General features: G+C 32.0%; 3 protein-coding genes across 5 annotated transcripts; all 3 read right to left on the bottom strand.

The window, feature by feature from the left end:
• Nucleotides 1-740: 740 nt before the first annotated feature.
• On the bottom strand, nt 741-3373 carry LOC137817782 (mitochondrial ATP-independent inner membrane protease subunit 1b). Of its 2 annotated transcripts, none has more exons than XM_090296977.1 (5): nt 3098-3373; nt 2341-2580; nt 1906-2271; nt 1284-1394; nt 741-1186 (listed from the first exon to the last, which is right to left on the bottom strand). In XM_090296977.1, exons 2-5 carry the CDS (start codon nt 2422-2424, stop codon nt 1145-1147), a joined length of 603 nt encoding a protein of 200 aa, XP_090153103.1. In that variant the 5' UTR covers nt 2425-2580; nt 3098-3373; the 3' UTR covers nt 741-1144. The 2 variants fall into 2 exon arrangements, with proteins under 2 accessions (XP_090153103.1, XP_090153102.1); XM_090296976.1 differs by having other exon boundaries at nt 2341-2490; nt 3098-3345.
• A 674-nt stretch (nt 3374-4047) lies between these two features.
• Nucleotides 4048-8376, bottom strand: NUDT16 (nudix hydrolase homolog 16). 2 transcript variants are annotated; one of them, XM_090297683.1, is made up of 4 exons: nt 7970-8376; nt 6290-6398; nt 5408-5491; nt 4048-4491 (listed from the first exon to the last, which is right to left on the bottom strand). In XM_090297683.1, exons 1-4 carry the CDS (start codon nt 8038-8040, stop codon nt 4237-4239), a joined length of 519 nt encoding a protein of 172 aa, XP_090153809.1. In that variant the 5' UTR covers nt 8041-8376; the 3' UTR covers nt 4048-4236. The 2 variants fall into 2 exon arrangements, with proteins under 2 accessions (XP_090153809.1, XP_090153810.1); XM_090297684.1 differs by having other exon boundaries at nt 6290-6383; nt 7970-8183.
• A 7099-nt stretch (nt 8377-15475) lies between these two features.
• LOC137821174 (albumin-1) lies at nt 15476-16192 on the bottom strand. The gene is made up of 2 exons (XM_068625646.2): nt 16081-16192; nt 15476-15963 (listed from the first exon to the last, which is right to left on the bottom strand). Exons 1-2 carry the CDS (start codon nt 16130-16132, stop codon nt 15629-15631), a joined length of 387 nt encoding a protein of 128 aa, XP_068481747.1. The 5' UTR covers nt 16133-16192; the 3' UTR covers nt 15476-15628.
• Between the last annotated feature and the right edge of the window lie 1886 nt (nt 16193-18078).

Here is an 18078-nt window from a genome sequence, read left to right as displayed (position 1 = left end):
ACAATTTAGGTCAAAAATTAGTACTTACAACAGCTTCTCTTTATTATTTTACAAGAAGATTAATTTTATAACCTTTGTATCTGTTTTTTTTACGCTCCGTTATTAATTTATCATGTATTAATTTAAAAATTTGTTGTAAATTTATAGTATAATAATATTATATAAAATATATTTAAAAAATACGAATACGACTATGCCTATGTTTCTGATAGTATTTAATAAATTTGATATGTTGAATAACGTTAATGTAGCAGTTAACTTTCATCTAAATATATACATAACTCTAACTCTGTGTGTTCACATATATGCTCTTCAGTACAAATAAAAAAACACACTTGTTAGTTGCATTTACATTATGCAATAAGAAACAAAGTCTTGCTTGCTCTACACTTAGTTTTAATCATCCAAAAAGACAAATTTAACTAACACCTCTGCATGTAAATCCTGTGAACAACCTTCACCACCACTATATATAAATGATGATAATGACAATTAATATACAAAAACATAGTATAGTATCCTTCATACTTCGCAACACTTTAAATGAAAGATAATGAATTTGAGTAAACTCATAATATGAAACACATACAAATGATAAATAATAAATGAATATGAAAATAATATATGATGGATAAGTTCATATATTATGATGGAATAAAATAGGTATGAATAGCAATTAGTACTTATAATATCAATAGTAAGTTATAATAAAATTAATATTTATAAAGTGTGAACACAAATTGTTGAAATTTACCTTTATAATAAATGAATTAAAAATATATATATTAAAATGATCCAACACTGTATAATGCGGATTATACAACATGCACTCTCTATCATAATCAACATATTTCTCTATACAAAGTGAATTGATTTAATTAAATTGTCGACTAAAAAAACCATTTCGTATATAAGCAATGTGCTGGGCAATCATAAAGAACCTTCTTCAAAAAGACAAAGGTTTCAAATAGGATCAACAAACCAATGATTGACACTTATGAGTCACAGAATGCAAAATGTAGTAATTTGAATCTTTGGTGAGCAAAATGCACCAGTCCAAACTGATAGGGTTTTGCCTTTCAAAATTAAAGAGAGTGATGTTGCAAAAGATCGTAGCTTCCATGATTGAATGCTTTGCTTCAGATCATTTATTCCAGAAAGGTCCAAAATATTTAAATGGATATATCTACATTCCAAACATCAAAAGATTAAGGGAAAGTGTCAAAATTAAAAAAAAAAGGATGAAAAAGAAGTGGACTCACTGTATCATACAAAAGACTTACCCTCCAAAATAACCTCCCACGGATAAGGTCATAAGGAACGGGACCAAATTTTCTAGAATCACGGCTGTTAAACTTGTAATCTCCCTCTACCCAAACGCTACCCTTTGGAACCTGTAGCGGAAAGGCACACTTTGACAATGAAATCTCCAAAACACATTCAGCAATGGGAAAAATGGATTTATGTAAAAATTCTCTACACCATAAGCTACCAAATATCCAAACAGAATAAAACTTATCAGATATCAATCCCATTCTGAATGTGAAAAACCTGTCATGGTATTATTGAGAGAGTAAAGGAATAACCATTCTTATTTGACAAAAACTGATATGGCTTTGTATAGTCTACAAGAGAGAATAACAAATCGTAGTCCACATCCTAATTAGTCTACTACTGTCCAGAAGATAAACTAGGAAGCAAGCAACTATCTAGCACCTAAAAACGATGGATTTATTTTCAAATTATCAGTAACTAATAAATAAAACTAATTCTAACATTAACAAATCAACAGAAGCAAAGGCATCCCATAAAAAAAAAACTTCAAAATACTAGCAAAGCAGAACCCATAATCAGAATGATAAAATAAAAATGGGAATTTAATTTATAAGAAGAAATTGACCATACCACAATCGTCTCAGGCTTTAGGTTCTCAGGATAGGAAATGTGTGAAGAATTATCACCCACCAAGTCATTGGTCTCGGGATTGGAACTGTATGTTAAACTATCACTCTCCAATTCATGGGTCTTAGGCTTGGAAATGTAAGTAAAACCACCACCCTTCAATTTATTGGTTTCACTATTGTGCTTGTGTGTAATCCTATCACCCTCCAATCCAACCACACGTTTGGTCAGCATGAGTCTAGGATTTTGAGGGTCGCGCAAGATTACAATATCTCCACGATCAACTTTACCCCATCGGGTTGATATCTTCTCAGTTAAGAACCAACTTGCTGTCAAATCGATTGTAGGAAGCATACTAGGACCAATGGTCTGCAGCAATACAAATGGTTTACTCACAAAGCATAATTTAAGACAGGTAGATACAGAAATCAGGCTCACCGCAACAGGTTCGATCAGATAGGCATTGACAACATGTACATAACACATGCTCTTCATAATAGTCACAAAACTTCCCAACTTCATCACTGCGCTTTTTACTCTTCAGGTACAGATCCCAAATATTGTTACCTTTTGTGGAAAACGAGAGCTCTGTTCACCATTAGTAAACCAAATAAGTGTCAGATGTGTGTAGGGGAAATGCTGAAAGCATGATGTTGAAACAGCCAGAAGCAATAAGTTCTGCAAGTTGAAAATCATTTTCTTAGTAGAATGCTAATATGTTGACAACCATACTCCAGATTATAACTGGAAAGGGAAACAACATTTTGCTGAAATGGAACAATTTTGAATTTGTAATGGTCAAATCATAAAATCACAGTTGTAATGTTCCTTTTAATTTGCGGTTGTCAATAACATTTTTCTTAGCACTTTTCAATGTCTTGGATGAATAATAAATATCATGTGGTTGTTGGTTTCTACTTTCTAGTTTCTAACTTCTAACTTCTATATCAGGATAAATAACCCCCTTTTACCACTAAAAAAAAAAAACATGGTGCCTTTCTTTCACTATCCAAACAAATTCAAAATTTCAAAATGCTTTAAGGAGTTTGTTGGAATCATCTTTCTGAATCTTACAATTAACACGAATTATTCACAATCTAAATTGTAACAGCGACATTAGGACTATCCTCTTCCAACCCCATCGAACACAAAATATAGATCAAATTAATCACACAACAGAAGGGGAAGGAGTAACCTGGTGTGGGAATGACAAGGCTTGGGTTTCAATTTGAGAGCAGAGCAGGGAAGATTGGGGGAATTGAATGCGCAGTTGTCCGAATCTCCACGTTAGGGTTTCAATTTGGGGAGAATCAGGAAAGCAGCAGCTCCTTGCTTCAATTGGAGATGAAAAAGGGATAAATAAATAGAAGAGTGAATACGAGGGTAGTGATACGTTTACACTGCAACGTAATGACGAGACAAAATTTATTTATTTTTAATGAATTGGATGGATACACATCAGAGACACGATACGGACACAAATATTATACGAATATATATAATATATATTATATAATTATAAATTATATATAAATATTGATGTAGATAAGTATATTTTAGTTTTTTTTAGTAGAAAGATATTTTTGATTGGTAACATTTGTTTTATATATGTCTTTGCTTTCAATATTGTAAATTTTCTCTTTTTACACAATATACAACTCAGTTGTACAATTTCTTTTTCATTTCACGTGATTGCACCAATTAGAAATTAGAAATAGAAATTGATCACAAATGCAACTGATATATATTTAAATTATTGTTTCCTGCGGCAAGGAGTAGGTCTAATACATCACATCACAATCGCCTATGCTCATTTCTTTTCCTGACACCAATTTCGTTAGTAGGAATGAAGAAAATTTAGTAAAATGTCCTTTTTTAAATTCCTTTCTAAATGTATTCTAAGAAAAATGATCATGATTTCTAAAAATTGATTGTTTCTAATAAAAATCAGAGCTTCAGAAAAAATATTGAGAAGTTTTGCTAGAATTCCTCGTGATTCAACAACGAGTAGATTTTAGATGGATTACAAAATATAGAGAATGAACCTGAAAATATAGCGCTTAAAGAAAAGTGGCATAAACCTAGAGATTATACTCGTTGTTAGCAATATAAAGGGGAAAAAAGGCGAAGAAGCATCACAAGTAAGAACTAAAATCCAATTTTATGAATCTCTGAAATAATAAAAGAATCAGAGATCAATCCACATACCCGAAATTATAACTATGCAATTCTGATTTAGAGTTATCTGTCCTAAAGTAATGGTACCCCAAGAGAAAATGTTATCATCACAAAGATACAATCCCTTAAATGCAGTGTAAGCGAATTCATCTCATCTCATTCTTTCGTTCCATTCAACTTATCCTCGTGCCATTTACAGAAGCCTTCCAGGGCGTCCCTCATCCATGCATGCCGGAGGGTTTCGAGTGCCTCCGATACAGCTAGCCAACTCCGATTTCTGGTGCTTTGCTCCGGCCATAACTCCAGTTCCTCTTTCACACACAAGGCAAACATTGCTGCTCTACATAAACCTTCTGGACTAAACTCATCTTGATGGGTCTTACTCCTAAACTCATAATATCCAAGAAAATCCTGACATCCAATAAATATCGGCATCAACAATCGGTTTGCAACATACATCCAAATCACAAGATCACAGCATTGTTTTCGTTAAAATATTACAAACCAAGTACGAATATCAGGGGACAGCAATAGAAAATTATGGGATGCAGCACACCAAAACGAAATATATGAAACCAAAACCATGTAATACTTCTGCAAAATTCTAAAAAATGCAACCATAGAAAAAATTAAATGCTAATTTGATAAGAACCCTGGGAGTAACACCACAAAAAGCTAACTCCAGTGAGGGACTCATCATGTCTCCAACCTTGCAAATAGATCCTAACATCCACCACATTGTCTCTTTGACTAGTTCTGGGTGAACACAACAACAACGCCAATATCACTACCCACACCACTTTGATACGCGGTGGACAACTCTGAAAGCAATTGATAAGAACCTTGGGAGAAACACACCACAAAATTTAGCTATCGTAATTGGAGAGCCGAAGGCCTTATAAACCTCACATCAATCCCATACTTCCAATGTGGACTAAAGTACATGCATGACAATTGATCCAAACATATTTTAGAATCATTCGTCCAAATTTAAATGTTAATTGGGCCTCACATATTCTCCCTCAGATGCAAAGTCGCAATACATACGTAGAGAAAAACCTTCATTGCAAACCACCAGTGACCAAGACTCTAACTCATAGCAACATAATCGTCAAAAAATGACATGTTTTACACACAAGCTTCCTAGATTCCCCCATCATAAACAACAAAGAAGTCCTCATCCAACTATGTGAACCTATATTCCTACTATGTGAACCTAGAAACCATTAAAGCATTCAGACAAAACAATCTTTTTAAGATATTGTATAAGCCCAGTAACTGTACAGAAACTCAAAAATATAAATTCAACAGTAGAGAATATTTTCACCATCAGGTCTCCTCGAACTCCTGCTTCTTCTACAGCTTCCCTCGCAGCTGCCTCCTCAACAGTTTCGTCGTTCTCCCAACCTCCCTTTAATGGAAAAAGGATATCACAGTAATCAGAAACTACATTTCCATGAAGAATCCTTTAAGAAAACAATGCACTAATGATCTCAACCAGATTAAGTTGCACAACAATTCAATCATTTTAAACAAACGGCTCAGTTGCAGTCAATTTATTGTGAGGAAGCAAACATACATATTTATCATATAATGCAAATGCAATTTAATACAAGTTGTCCCATCAACATGTTCAGAATTTATAACACAATTTTACAATGAGGTCTAATTTACAGAGGGGACTAAAAAATAGCCGCCTTATCTGCAATAAATGGTACCTAACCCTTTTGTATTACTTAAATCCAGAGAAAAATAGCGAAACAATGTCATACACTAAGAAATGGCATTGAGAACGGAATCTTAGTGATTTTACCATCTCGTCCAAACAGATAAAACTTTATTTAAATTATTTTATTCAACAATGAACAATGTGCATAAAAATTGGAACAGAACCTGACCCACTGAGATAAAAAAGAAAAAGTCCCCGTTATATAATCTGCATAACAATCATGCACAATAACATTAAATTCAATTCAAATTATGGCTTTTTAATACATATGTTAAAAATATATTTTTTATAAACAAATCCTTTCAGAGCAAAGCTCCTAGAGTAATATGTTGGCCAAAAGATAATGCATTTTGTCAATAATTTGTAACTTTAACTTAAAGAATCTGGAGTCCCAAAATCCTTAATCTCCTACAATCAGTCAATTCCAGAAAGGAGATTAGTAGCAGACACTGCCTAATTGACTTGATCAGAATAACATACCTTTGGAAACAGTAGACCAGGTCCACTTGGTGAATTAATCAAAAGCACTTCAACAATCTTTTCGGAACTTGAATCACCATCAGAACTTTTATATCTAAATGGAACACACCTGCAACCCAATTAGCATCTCCAAATCAAATCTTTGAGTGATACATACAAATATATTTATATTTATATATATACATATATAAAACACGAGTACATTAAATAAAAACAAAAGCAATTCCTAGCCAAATTTCATTAGTTGCTGCAATCAAAGCTGCTCAATTAAAAGGCTAATTATTAGTCAGCAGATATCTTCAACCTTTTTTCCACATTAAACTTGCGATTGCGAAGACCAAATTCATATTGTTACTACTACATTATCAAATTGCATAAAAAAATATTAAATTATTTTAAATGAGTTATTTGGATTAATCAAGCTGATAGCGCATGATTCCAAACAAGTAGGAATCTCAAAACAGCGAAGATTCTTGTGAAAGAGACAAGATTAAAAGTTACAATTAAACAAAAAATAATTATTTTATGGCACGGCCGAAATTAAAAAAAAAAAAAAGATGCTAAGGAAAATATAAACATTTAATCTTAACAAAAAGTTAATGTTATTACATCCTATCAAACTTCAAGGACTCCATGCATCGCTAATGTTAAAAGTTCAGTAAGCATGAGGTTCATGATATATCATTATCCCTATACTCAACTTATCTTTCCAAGCAATCGCCAAAAATGCATAAGCTGAATTATTATATGCACAAAATACAACCAATAAAGACCAAAGTATGATTGTATCAAAAGAAAAGTGGAAAAGTATCTCAAAAGTCAAGCTACAAGTAGTACCTAACAATTTTGGCGTACTACGACAAGCACATGAAGTCAAAGCACCAAAATAAAACTTGTTCATTTCTAAATTAGTTTAGCATCCCCGGTTGCAAAACTTCCTCTATTAGAAAACTGGACTTCTCTCCTTAAATCCACGTGCTTCATAATCAATCCCTTCAAAATCAATGTATTTTGCTACAAAAACACGCTAATCCAGACCAAAACGGAATAAAAAGACCCATGTCTCAATCTATTAAAAGATCTTCCAAAATCCATTAGCTTAACACTACTACAGAAAACACCGTTGTTACAATACATTATTTATTTTTCTAATAAAACGTACTCTTTTTTTCTATTCTATCTCACATGAATGATCAATAAAAAAAAAACAAAGGTTTTAAAAACCGTCAAAAGGTTTATGAAAGCAATTGTGGCCACAGTGTGCAATTTCCTGCAATATGAAAAACTTCACAAAACCACGATCGTAATTGAAGTTCTTCGATCAAGATCAACTCATCATACAATGTTATAAACGTATAAAAACAAAACCTCGTATTCCCAAAAAATTGTCGCAATAACCACATGCACGAACATCAACATCAACATCAACATCAATAAAGAGAAATAATTATAAAAATCTATCCAAAGCAAAAATTAAATATAAACGAAACAGTGTTAACGAAAAAGAAATTAACATCAGAGCATCACGATCAACCAGTCACTATCGCAATTTCTCAACTAAATCAAACCAAAAAAAATAAAATTACGCGACCGTTCGAAAACGACATTTTTTTTTCATCCACAACTTTTTCAAAGAAACGAAACAAGAAAGGGGAAAAACATGGAACGACGTCGTTTTACCCAGCAACAAGACGATAACCGTTCTCGTAGCGCTGCTGATGCCGCCCCGTACGCGCCACCAATTCAGACATAATAGCGATTCCCCCAATCAATTCCCAAACAAATGCTTCGCCATTGCAATGAGAACGCACCGTTCCTTCTCTGATCGCGCCCGCACCAGATCACGATCTATTCACCAAGCATCGTTCTAGCGTCTTCTTCTAATCTTAGGGTTTAGTTTTCACAGAGAGAGAGTGTGAGAGAGAGAGAGAGAGAGAGAGAGAGAGAGAGAGAGAGAGAGAGAAACGCATGCGAAAACGAAAATGAAAACTGAAATGAAAACCAAACGCAAATGAATTGATCCAAAATGAAGCGAAGCGAAACGAAAAGCGCTTCGAACGGATCGATACAGAGGGTCAAAGTCACGTGGAGAGTGGTCAACATGTGGGGCCTATTTTTATAGCCAGTGTCAGCGTATCCCCTGCTGCGGGGACCACAGCTTCTTTCAATAATATCACGACACGTGGACATGTGTGGTTTGGAGGAAGCAGAAGGGAGGAACGTGATTGGGTGGGTGTTACGGTGGGGTGTGGTCCGCGAGGCATCAGATTGGAATGCAGTTGAAGAAGTCAGCGGATGGAGAAGGATGTTTGTTTTTGGCATTAGTGAGAGGATTTTGTAGGGTTCTCTCCTTTTGTCCTTTTTATTTATTTTTTAATTAAAAAAGAAAAAAATGAAAATCTTGGTGGTGGATCCATGGAATAATGTTTACATTGGGATTTTTTTTTTGAAGAAAATAATATTCTTAATTTAATTAAAATAATTGACAACTGAGTTTGTATAACACATATTGTCGGCGTATAAAATTAATAATTAATAAATTAGTAAAAGATTGAATAATTTTTTTAATCATATAGTTAGAAGTAATTGTTAATGATATCACCATAATCCAAATCATAGTTACACTTAATTAATAAATACACGTTGACATGATATTGATAGATATTATTTATGGTTTGAAGTAATAAATAACTAGTGATGTTTCTAAAATTCGAACCATGAAACATTATTTATTTGTGTCAACTAAATACCAAACCAACTAATATCTGTGGGAGTGTATAAAATATTAAACCATGTACTTTTTATCTCATATTTTATTTTTATTCTTTTAGTTATTCAACTTTTACATTATTTTGGGTACTTTTAATTTATATACAAAAAAATATATTAAAAAAATGGTGTGTTTACTATTTGTGTAAATATTTGAAAGCATATTAAACATAAGTGACAAAAAAATTATAACTAAAAGAAGGAAAAACAAGATAAAAGAAGAAATCAAAGTGCAAGAAAAGATATTAACTATTCTTCAATTGTTTGGAAATCTATGAAGAAAGAAAAAAGGAATAAATTCATATTTTAATATTTAATTTGTGAAATTTCGATAATAGTTTAAATTAGGAAAATGTTATTAAGTTGGAATTTGGCAATCGTGTTAATCCCACCTACGTTTTTTTTATCCTTAAATAATTACAATTAATGAGACCGATAATATAATGTCTCAAATTATATTTAAACATCTCAGTCTTAAAAAATTTCTTTTTGTAATGACAAATATTTTAAAAGTTTAGAATTGATTTAGTTACGTATAATAACCATCTATTATGTTATGGGAATTTTCAAAATACTCAATGTATGATAATAAGAGCTAAAGCGGGAATTTCCAAACTGTGTAGTTGTATTGCTAATACTGTTTCATATTTACCAAGTCCACCAAAGATGTTTTGAACAATCCTTTATTGTTCTCTATTATGAAGAGGAATATGATGCTTTAGAAGCTAATCAAACATGGATTTTCACTACTCTCACATTTAGATCATCCCATTGGTTGCAAATGAGTTTTCAAAATCAAATATAATGCACATGGTTCTTTCCAAAGGAACAAATCTCATCTAGTAGCCAAAGGATTTCATCAACAACCAGGTTTTGATTATTTTGAAACCTTCAGTCCAGTTATTAAACTTGTCCCTGTACATTTATAATACAATTGGATTGTTCATCAAAGTGATATAAATAATGCATTCTTATATAGAGACCTAGAGAAATTTGTTTATATGATTTAACCACCGGGTTTTGAGAATGGTAACACGAAGACATTTTTTAAACTAAACAAGTCTCTTTATGGTTTGAAGCAAACACCTAGGTCATGGTTTCATAAGCTAAGTACCACTCTCACTTCTTTTGGTTTTAGATCGACTAAAAATGATACATCCTTATTCATTAGTAATCATAACAATACATTTTTATTTGTTATAATATATGTTGATGATATTCTTATCATAGTAAGTTCTTCAACAACTATTACTACAAGAAAAAATGGTTTTAAAGGAGACTTAATTTTACATTATTCAAGGTTCAAATCTCTATTAAGTCATTTACTCAGGGTTGCAGTTTCCCCTGCTAAACCATCCTTGGGGAACGTGCTCCCCGAGTTTTTTTAAGCCTTAGAAAAAGTCTTTTAGAACTCCTGTTAAATATCATGGGTTTAAGAACCTCCGTAAAATACCATGGGTTTCAAAACATCGGTAAAATATCATGAGTTTCAAAACCTCCATAAAATACCATCACTTTTAAAATTTCCATAAAATGACTTGATGTCTGAAATAACCTTCAACCCCATTTTCCAATATCTCTAACGATTCTCCTGACTTCTCTCTTCCACCGTAGACACACTGCTCTCCAACACATGCTCAATAGCCGTCGACGGAAGTCCTAGCAAGGAATCACAATTCAACCACACTTATGTTGGTATTTTTCTTAGTTATTCTTCATCTAGCCATGCTTATAGGGTGTATAATAAAAGGCTCATGATTGTAGAAGAGTCTATTCATGTTGTATTTGATGAGACTAACCATGCAAAACAAGAATCTCTAAGGAATCATGTAGAGGAAGATGAGCAAAACATCATTCTTAAGAAACTGGAAACCTGCCTAGAAAAACAACTGATTGATTATGCAAAACAACCGGTTGAAATTCTGCAGCAGAATGAGTTACCTAAAGAATGGAGTATTCCTAGGGATCATTCTGTGGACAACATCATTGGGCAGATTCAGAAAGGAGTCTCTACTCGTAGAACTGTCTCAAATGTATGCAGGCACATGGCTTTTGTCTCTGAAACTGAGCCTAAGTCAATTGGTGAAGCTCTCAAAGATGAAAATTGGGTTGTTGCCATGCATGAAGAGTTGAATCGATTCACAAGAAATGATGTGTGATCCCTGGTTCCTAAAATAGATAAGATGAACATCATTGGAACCAAGTGGGTGTTCAAAAACAAGCTGGATGAATCAGGGGTGATTACAAGGAAGGCTAATTGCTAAAGGATACAATCAAGAGGAAGCCATAGACTATGATGAAACCTTTGCACCAGTAGCTAGATTGGAAGTTGTGAGATTACTTCTTGCTTTTGCATGCATGAGCGGCTTCAAACTATTCCAGATGGATGTGAAAAGTGCATTCCTTAATGATTTTATCAACGAAGAAGTCTATGTTTCACAACCACCCGATTTTGAAGATCATTAACATGCCAAGCATGTATAAAAGTTGAAAAAGGTCTTGTATGCGCTGAAACAAGCCCCAAGGCAGTGGTATGAGAGGCATAATAATTTCCTTTTGTCTCAAGGCTATGAGAGAGGGAAAATTGATAAGACTCTTTTCATTAAAGAGTCCAAATTTGCTATCATTTTGGTTCAAATTTATGTTGATGATATCATATTTGGCTCTACTAATGTTTGTCTTTGTGAAGAATTTGTGGCAGCTATGCAGGGGGGTTTGAAATGTATATTATGGGAGAGATTTCCTTCTTTCTTGGACTGTAGATCAAACAATCTAAAGATGGCATCTTCCTAAGTCAAATGAAGTATTGCAATGAGATTCTCAAAAGGTTTGAGTTGGAAAACTGCAAAGAGGCAATCACACCAATGTCCACAAGTTGTTATATGGATGCTGACTTGGCTGGAACAACAGTAGATCAAACTAAATTCAGAGGATTGATTAGTTCTTTGCTTTATCTCGTTGCTAGCATACCAGACATCATGTTTGCAGTTTGTCTTTGTGCTAGATTTCAGTCCAATCCAAAAGAATCTCATTTTAAAGCTGCCAAAAGGATTCTCAAATATCTAAAGGGTACAACATTTGTTGGTTTATGGTATCCTTCTCACTCTACTATACATTTAGTTGGATATTCTAATTCTAATTTTGCAGGGTGCAAGTTAAATAGCAAGAAGCAAGCTTGTGTGGCTCTTTCAACTGCGAAAGCTGAATACATTGTTGTTGTAAGCTGTTGTGCACAAATTCTTTGGATTAAACAATAGCTAAAATATTTTGGGTTGAAAGTCAGCAAGGTGCATTTGCTTTGTGACAACACAAGGGCTACAAATCTCACCAAAAATCAGATTCAGAACTCCATAACAAAGCACATTGAGATCCGTCATCATTTTATAAGGGATCATGTGAGCAATGGAGATTGTGAACTGCAGTTCATTGAAATAGAAAAGCAACTGGCTGATGTTTTCACTAAGCCTTTGCCAAAAAATAGGTTTTTCTTCTGAAGAAATAAGTTGGGTATTCTTGATTCTCAAACTATTTCTTAAATTATGTTTTTATTCTTTCTTCTACTTTATTTGTGAAGACAAATAGGGGGAGAATTAATCTGATTTGTATGCTTATACATAATTGTTTCTATCTGGTTTTAAATCTGAATTTATATGCTTTAAAGTGCTCTTGCAAACACTCTAATTCTGCACCTCTTTCACATTGGTTTTGATGGTTTTCTTTAAGGAAATCACACAGTGAAAACTGGTTCATTGCTGCTAGTGGAACCTGGGTATGATTGCTCTTTGGTACATGCACAATTTATATTTTGCAAGTGCTTTCAAATTCAAACAGATCAACACAAGCAAACTAGGGATTTTTCTTCATCAAATAGGAGGAGATTGTTGAACATTGACTTTGATATCTCTAACTCTATGTGGATTGCTTGAAGACTTTGATGATGGGTGTCTGGGTATGTTTTGGATAGTTCGAATTTGTTAAGTTTGTTACAACTATTTTGATTGATTTCAAACTGATTTGATTGATTTCAAACTAATTTGGCTCTTGTATTAAATGTTTTTAACAGCTAAATGAAACCTATATAATATGTTTTACGCTCCTAGTTGTTATACACTTAAGAGATTAACAAGATTCTTTCAAATCAAGGTTTTTCAAGATTACTTAAGGGTTTGGATTTTTTTTCTAAGAGTGGAATAGGATTTTTTTTTTCAATTCAATCTGTGATTGTATAAGGTGTGATCATTCCTTTTCTCTCTTTGATTTGTATTTATGTAAAGAATTAGTGTTGCACAAAGTCAGAGGGTGTTATGATCTGTGGTGTGATTGTTTGCCAAAGAAGGTGTGTGTTCTTGAAGGGTTCAAGATCACCTCTTTGGTGTGTGGTTTGTAATCAAGGGTTTGATTGCTTAGTGGAATATTCAAAGGTTTTCTAGGGACTAGATGTAGCTCCTGGATAAGAGTGAACCAATATAAATTGGCTGTGTAATCTTTCTATCCCTTAACTCCTTTAAATTTGTGTTTTGCTTTGTTTTTATAAACTACTGATAAAAACAACCGGTAGATTTTCTGGAAACACATTAAATCAAATTTGTTTTATTGTTAATCTGATTTCTTGTTCCTTATTCCTTGATTCTTAACTGGCTTCCATTCCACCTTCAATATTTGCGAAAAACTTTTAAAAAAAATTCACCCCCTCTTATTTAAGACCTACAGTTTTAACATTTTAAAATAAAGGCCTTAATTTAAAATATTTTAAAATTATGATAATTAAATATTAACAAATATAACTAAAACTAAAATTGCACATAAAATATATGTACATCAAAAGCTAAAACAAAATAAGTCAAATTTTGTTTAAGTATGAGCTCGTAGCATAAAATAATAGGAATTATATAAACCAACTACCATCAATCATAAGAAATATGCATATACTATTAAAATACTTATTATCCAAAATTAGTTGTTGAAATACTTATGATCCAAGATTATTTTGCTGAATTTTTAAAATAATTTTTTGAAACTTTAGAAAACTTATTTGTAATGTAAAGTTACACTTTCAAAATTTTAGAGAATTTAGTTATAAAATATATAAATATATTAAAATTATATATTTTTTAATTATTTATTTATAAATATATTTAATTATATTTATTTATTGAAGTTTGAAAATTTTGGATTGTTTAATGAAGGTTCTACAATAAATCTTTGGGATTTAACGAAAGTTAAAAAATCCTCCATTAATTTGTTGAGATTTTAAAATAAACTTTTGAAACTTAACAAAGGCTAAAAAATACTTCATTATTTTGTTGAGATTTTAGAATAAACCTTTGAAATTTAACGAAGATTAAAAAAACCTCTATTATTTTGCTGAGGTTTTAGAATAAACCTTTAAATTTTAACGAAGGTTAAAACACCTCCGTTATTTTGCTGAGATTTTGGAATAACAAAGGTTAAAAAAACCTAAACTAATTTAATAAATTGATAGAGTTATATTAACCTATGTTAAATAACCTCCATTAAAACCTTTTTTTCTTGTAGTATATATAGTCTTTTGTCTTGTATCTTAGCAAACACTTTATGGTATAAAGGATCTCGATTGACTTACTATGTGAAATATATTTTGAAATGACATACTAACTAAACAATTATGACTTAAAATTACTTACTGACTTAAAATTACTTACTAAGATGTTTTTAATTGAACCATCATGAAAAACTTGTAATTTATTACAAAATTGTCATTGCACAACTTATTATTATAATTAGTGAATTATAACTTTCATAATAAGTCCTCATAGAATCTACTTTTCCATTAGTATCTCTTGAGTATAAAATGCCTCTTCAATCACTTATATACATGAAGTAGTACACCATAGAATATACTTAATTAACATATAGAATATACTTAATTATTCAATTGGTGCCTAGTTCCGGTCAATTTAAATTACTGGTATAATTTAGAAGCTTCCATTTTGATCCTTTTAATTTTTTCAGAAACCTTACTCAAACCTTGTATCGGAATACTCTAAAAGATAGATTTAAAATGGAAGTCTTTTTGTTCTCTGTCTTATTATAGGTTTCTTCTAGTTCACTAAATCAAAAAGATTAATCTCCCTGTAATACTGTGTCTCTGCATGTTAGAACAATGACTTCTAGCACAGTGAAATGACGAAGGAAAAAGCTAAATAACTATGCTTAGATTACATTTTTAATTATTTATTCTTTGCAAAATGTTTAATAATCCTACTCTAGCATATAATTAGGATGTTACATATTAAAAATTAACTAAGCTTATACAAAAGAATGCTTGGTTACCAATTTTTATATTAGCTTAAAAAACGGATCCACCAATGTACCAATTTTTTTTCTTGATAGTAACTATTTGTCTCTTTTTTCTTATGTATTTCCGAGAAAAGAAAATATGAGAACCTTTTTGTTTATTAACTCATGTGCCAGGAGTTTACAGTAATCAACTATGAGTTGGATGGAGCACTAGTTTTATTCATAGCAGTAGATGCAAGTAGTAGTAGACGCATCATATCTGCATCACCACTCTTCACAGGCTTACACACATTACTTGGAGATTGCTCTAGGCATGGCCAAGAAACCTTTAAGTTCATCAGAACCAGAGTTAAAGCACCAACCATAATCCATATAGTCATTGGGATAACGAGCACAAAAGTTTCCACTTCCTTTCTTGGTGCATTCTTCATGAGTTTGACATATGTTGGGATGTTCATCTATCGTCTTTGCCACAGATGAAAGTCCACTTGGATAAGTGCAGGCACCAATAAATAGTCCATAAGGGATACAGCGACAATCACGTGTTGACCCGCATGGTGGCCTCTCAAACGGCGAACAAACACCTGAACATACTACTGCCTCTGTCTTCTTCATCGGAAACATTACTGAGAATCACATTTCAAACTCAGAACAAATGAACTTGTATATATATATAACAATTTTATGAAATATATAAACAGAAACGATAAAACATATATGAAGAAGAATGGAATGATACGTACTGGAAGTGGCAAGCAAGAAGAGAGCCAAAGGAGCAACCCTAACATTGGCCATTCTTTGATTTTGCAGATTTGTTTTTGTGAGTTTTGTGATGCGTTATAGTTTGTTCTTGCAGGTACGAATTTATAGGCATTAGTGTGTATTGTTGGAGAAGATTTATGATGATAAAAACAATGATTGTACGAGAAGAATTATGATGTGGAAGTTTTGTAATCACTCTTCACGTGATGTTCTTTAATTGTCTTTTCAGTTGTCGTGGATCATAGAGAATATGAATGCATGCATGCAGCAACAAAAAATGCATGCAGAAACAAAGACACGTATCATTTGATATTTTGCAGATTTGTTATTGAGTTTTGTGATGCTTTATAGTTTGTTCTTGCAGAAGAATTCATTCATAGGCATTAGTGTGTGTTGTTGGAGAAGATTTATGATGATAAAAACAATGATTGTACGAGACACGAGGTGCATTGTAGAAGTTTTGTCATCACTCTTCACGTGATGTTCTATAATTGTCTTTTCAGTTGTCGTGGATCATAGAGAATATGAACGCATGCATGCAGCAACAAAAAAATGCATGCAGCAACGATGACACGTACGTATGAGTTCATCAAAACTTCTTGCTAGGATCGTAACACCTGCCAAATGCTAGTTCGTTAAATTTAACCTTCCCCACACGCCTCCTACATATTACTATTACAAGCTAAAACACTTGTTTAATTTTTTTTCAACTTATTAAATTTAATAAAAATTAAAATAAAAGTATAACAGTTATTTTATTCCAAAATATCGATTTTATATTATAGATTATAGACATAAGTAATATTATATTTATCAAAATATATACTTCTTTTTTACTAAATTTTTATAAAAAATGGTGGACTTAAATATGAATATATTTAACATATTCTTACATTATATTATGATATTTCAAAATATTCTTCGCTCAACTAAAAACTAATTTTAATTATTTTATAATCATAAAAAATATTTAAAAATTAATTTAAATTAATATTATTTTTATTTTTATTGACTACGTATGGATCAAAGATGTTTAAAATAAAATAAAATAAACATGTTGATTTTCAAGTTCTTTCAACAATGAATTCATCATTGATTTTTTTAAAATTATTATCCTTTCAATTCTCTCATCGAATCAAACTTAAATAAATATTGACCTAATTCAAAGAATCTTTCAAACACTATTTTAAAAATATCAAAACTACAATTTTTATCTTTAATGTATTTATGACATTCCTTGGTTAAACACTAGTTAATTGAATTTACTATTGGATTCATTAAAATACGACTTAGAGTCATTTGATATTATCTATACTATAATCTCTTTGATGTTAGATGGTCTAACATTGCGTTTCATAGTCTTTATTCAAATTACTCTAATTTAACTACTAAACAACAACTATCACGTATATGTTAAAAAATATCTAATATATGTGTTATTTTATGTATTTATTTTAAAACTAAAGAAGGCAAACATTTTCCTTTTTTATTTATTTTAAAATAATTTTTAGTTAAAGAAAAAACTTATCATCAGCAAATTGAAGCATACAAGACTCTAACTCATACCTACCAACCTTCACACCTGTAAACAAATGGGCTTTTAAAGCTTGTCTTACTAACTCAACCAAGCCTTTGACAACAACAATTAATAGGAAAGGGGCTAGAGGGTCATCCTGCCTCAACCCTCTCGTTGGTTTGAATTTCGTCGTAGGACTACCATTAACCAACACAGAGACTGAGGCAAATTCCAAGCATCCTCTAACCCATTGAATCCATTTACTATGGAAGCCCAATTTTTGCAACATAACAAATAAGAATTCACATCTTCCTAAGGCGTACGCCTTTTCATAGTTCTCATTTAAGCATAAACCTCTCCTCTCATGCCTCTTGAGCTCCTCTATAACCTTATTAGCATCGAGGACACTATCCAACATCCCTTTATCCTTCAAGAATGTCGATTGACTTTCATCAGATAACAC

This window comes from Phaseolus vulgaris, chromosome 11, assembly GCF_051622355.1.
Source record: "Phaseolus vulgaris cultivar YP4 chromosome 11, ASM5162235v1, whole genome shotgun sequence".
Classification (NCBI taxonomy): Eukaryota; Viridiplantae; Streptophyta; class Magnoliopsida; order Fabales; family Fabaceae; genus Phaseolus; species Phaseolus vulgaris.
The sequence above is the reverse complement of the archived record's forward strand: the minus strand, read 5'-3'. Positions and strand labels throughout refer to the sequence as shown.

Coding starts and splice junctions, on each gene's coding strand:
- LOC137817782 (XM_090296977.1), bottom strand. CDS start 2,424: ATGAAGTTGGGAAGTTTTGTGACTATTATGAAGAGCATGTGTTATGTA. Junction 1,395..1,905: donor TAAAGCCTGAGACGATTGTG/GTATGGTCAATT, acceptor TTTCCGCTACAG/GTTCCAAAGGGTAGCGTTTG. Junction 1,187..1,283: donor GTGGGAGGTTATTTTGGAGG/GTAAGTCTTTTG, acceptor TTTGGAATGTAG/ATATATCCATTTAAATATTT.
- LOC137821174 (XM_068625646.2), bottom strand. CDS start 16,132: ATGGCCAATGTTAGGGTTGCTCCTTTGGCTCTCTTCTTGCTTGCCACT. Junction 15,964..16,080: donor CTTCTTGCTTGCCACTTCCA/GTACGTATCATT, acceptor TGTGATTCTCAG/TAATGTTTCCGATGAAGAAG.
- NUDT16 (XM_090297683.1), bottom strand. CDS start 8,040: ATGTCTGAATTGGTGGCGCGTACGGGGCGGCATCAGCAGCGCTACGAG. Junction 6,399..7,969: donor GGTTATCGTCTTGTTGCTGG/GTAAAACGACGT, acceptor ATTGGGTTGCAG/GTGTGTTCCATTTAGATATA. Junction 5,492..6,289: donor CTGGTCTACTGTTTCCAAAG/GTATGTTATTCT, acceptor TTTCCATTAAAG/GGAGGTTGGGAGAACGACGA.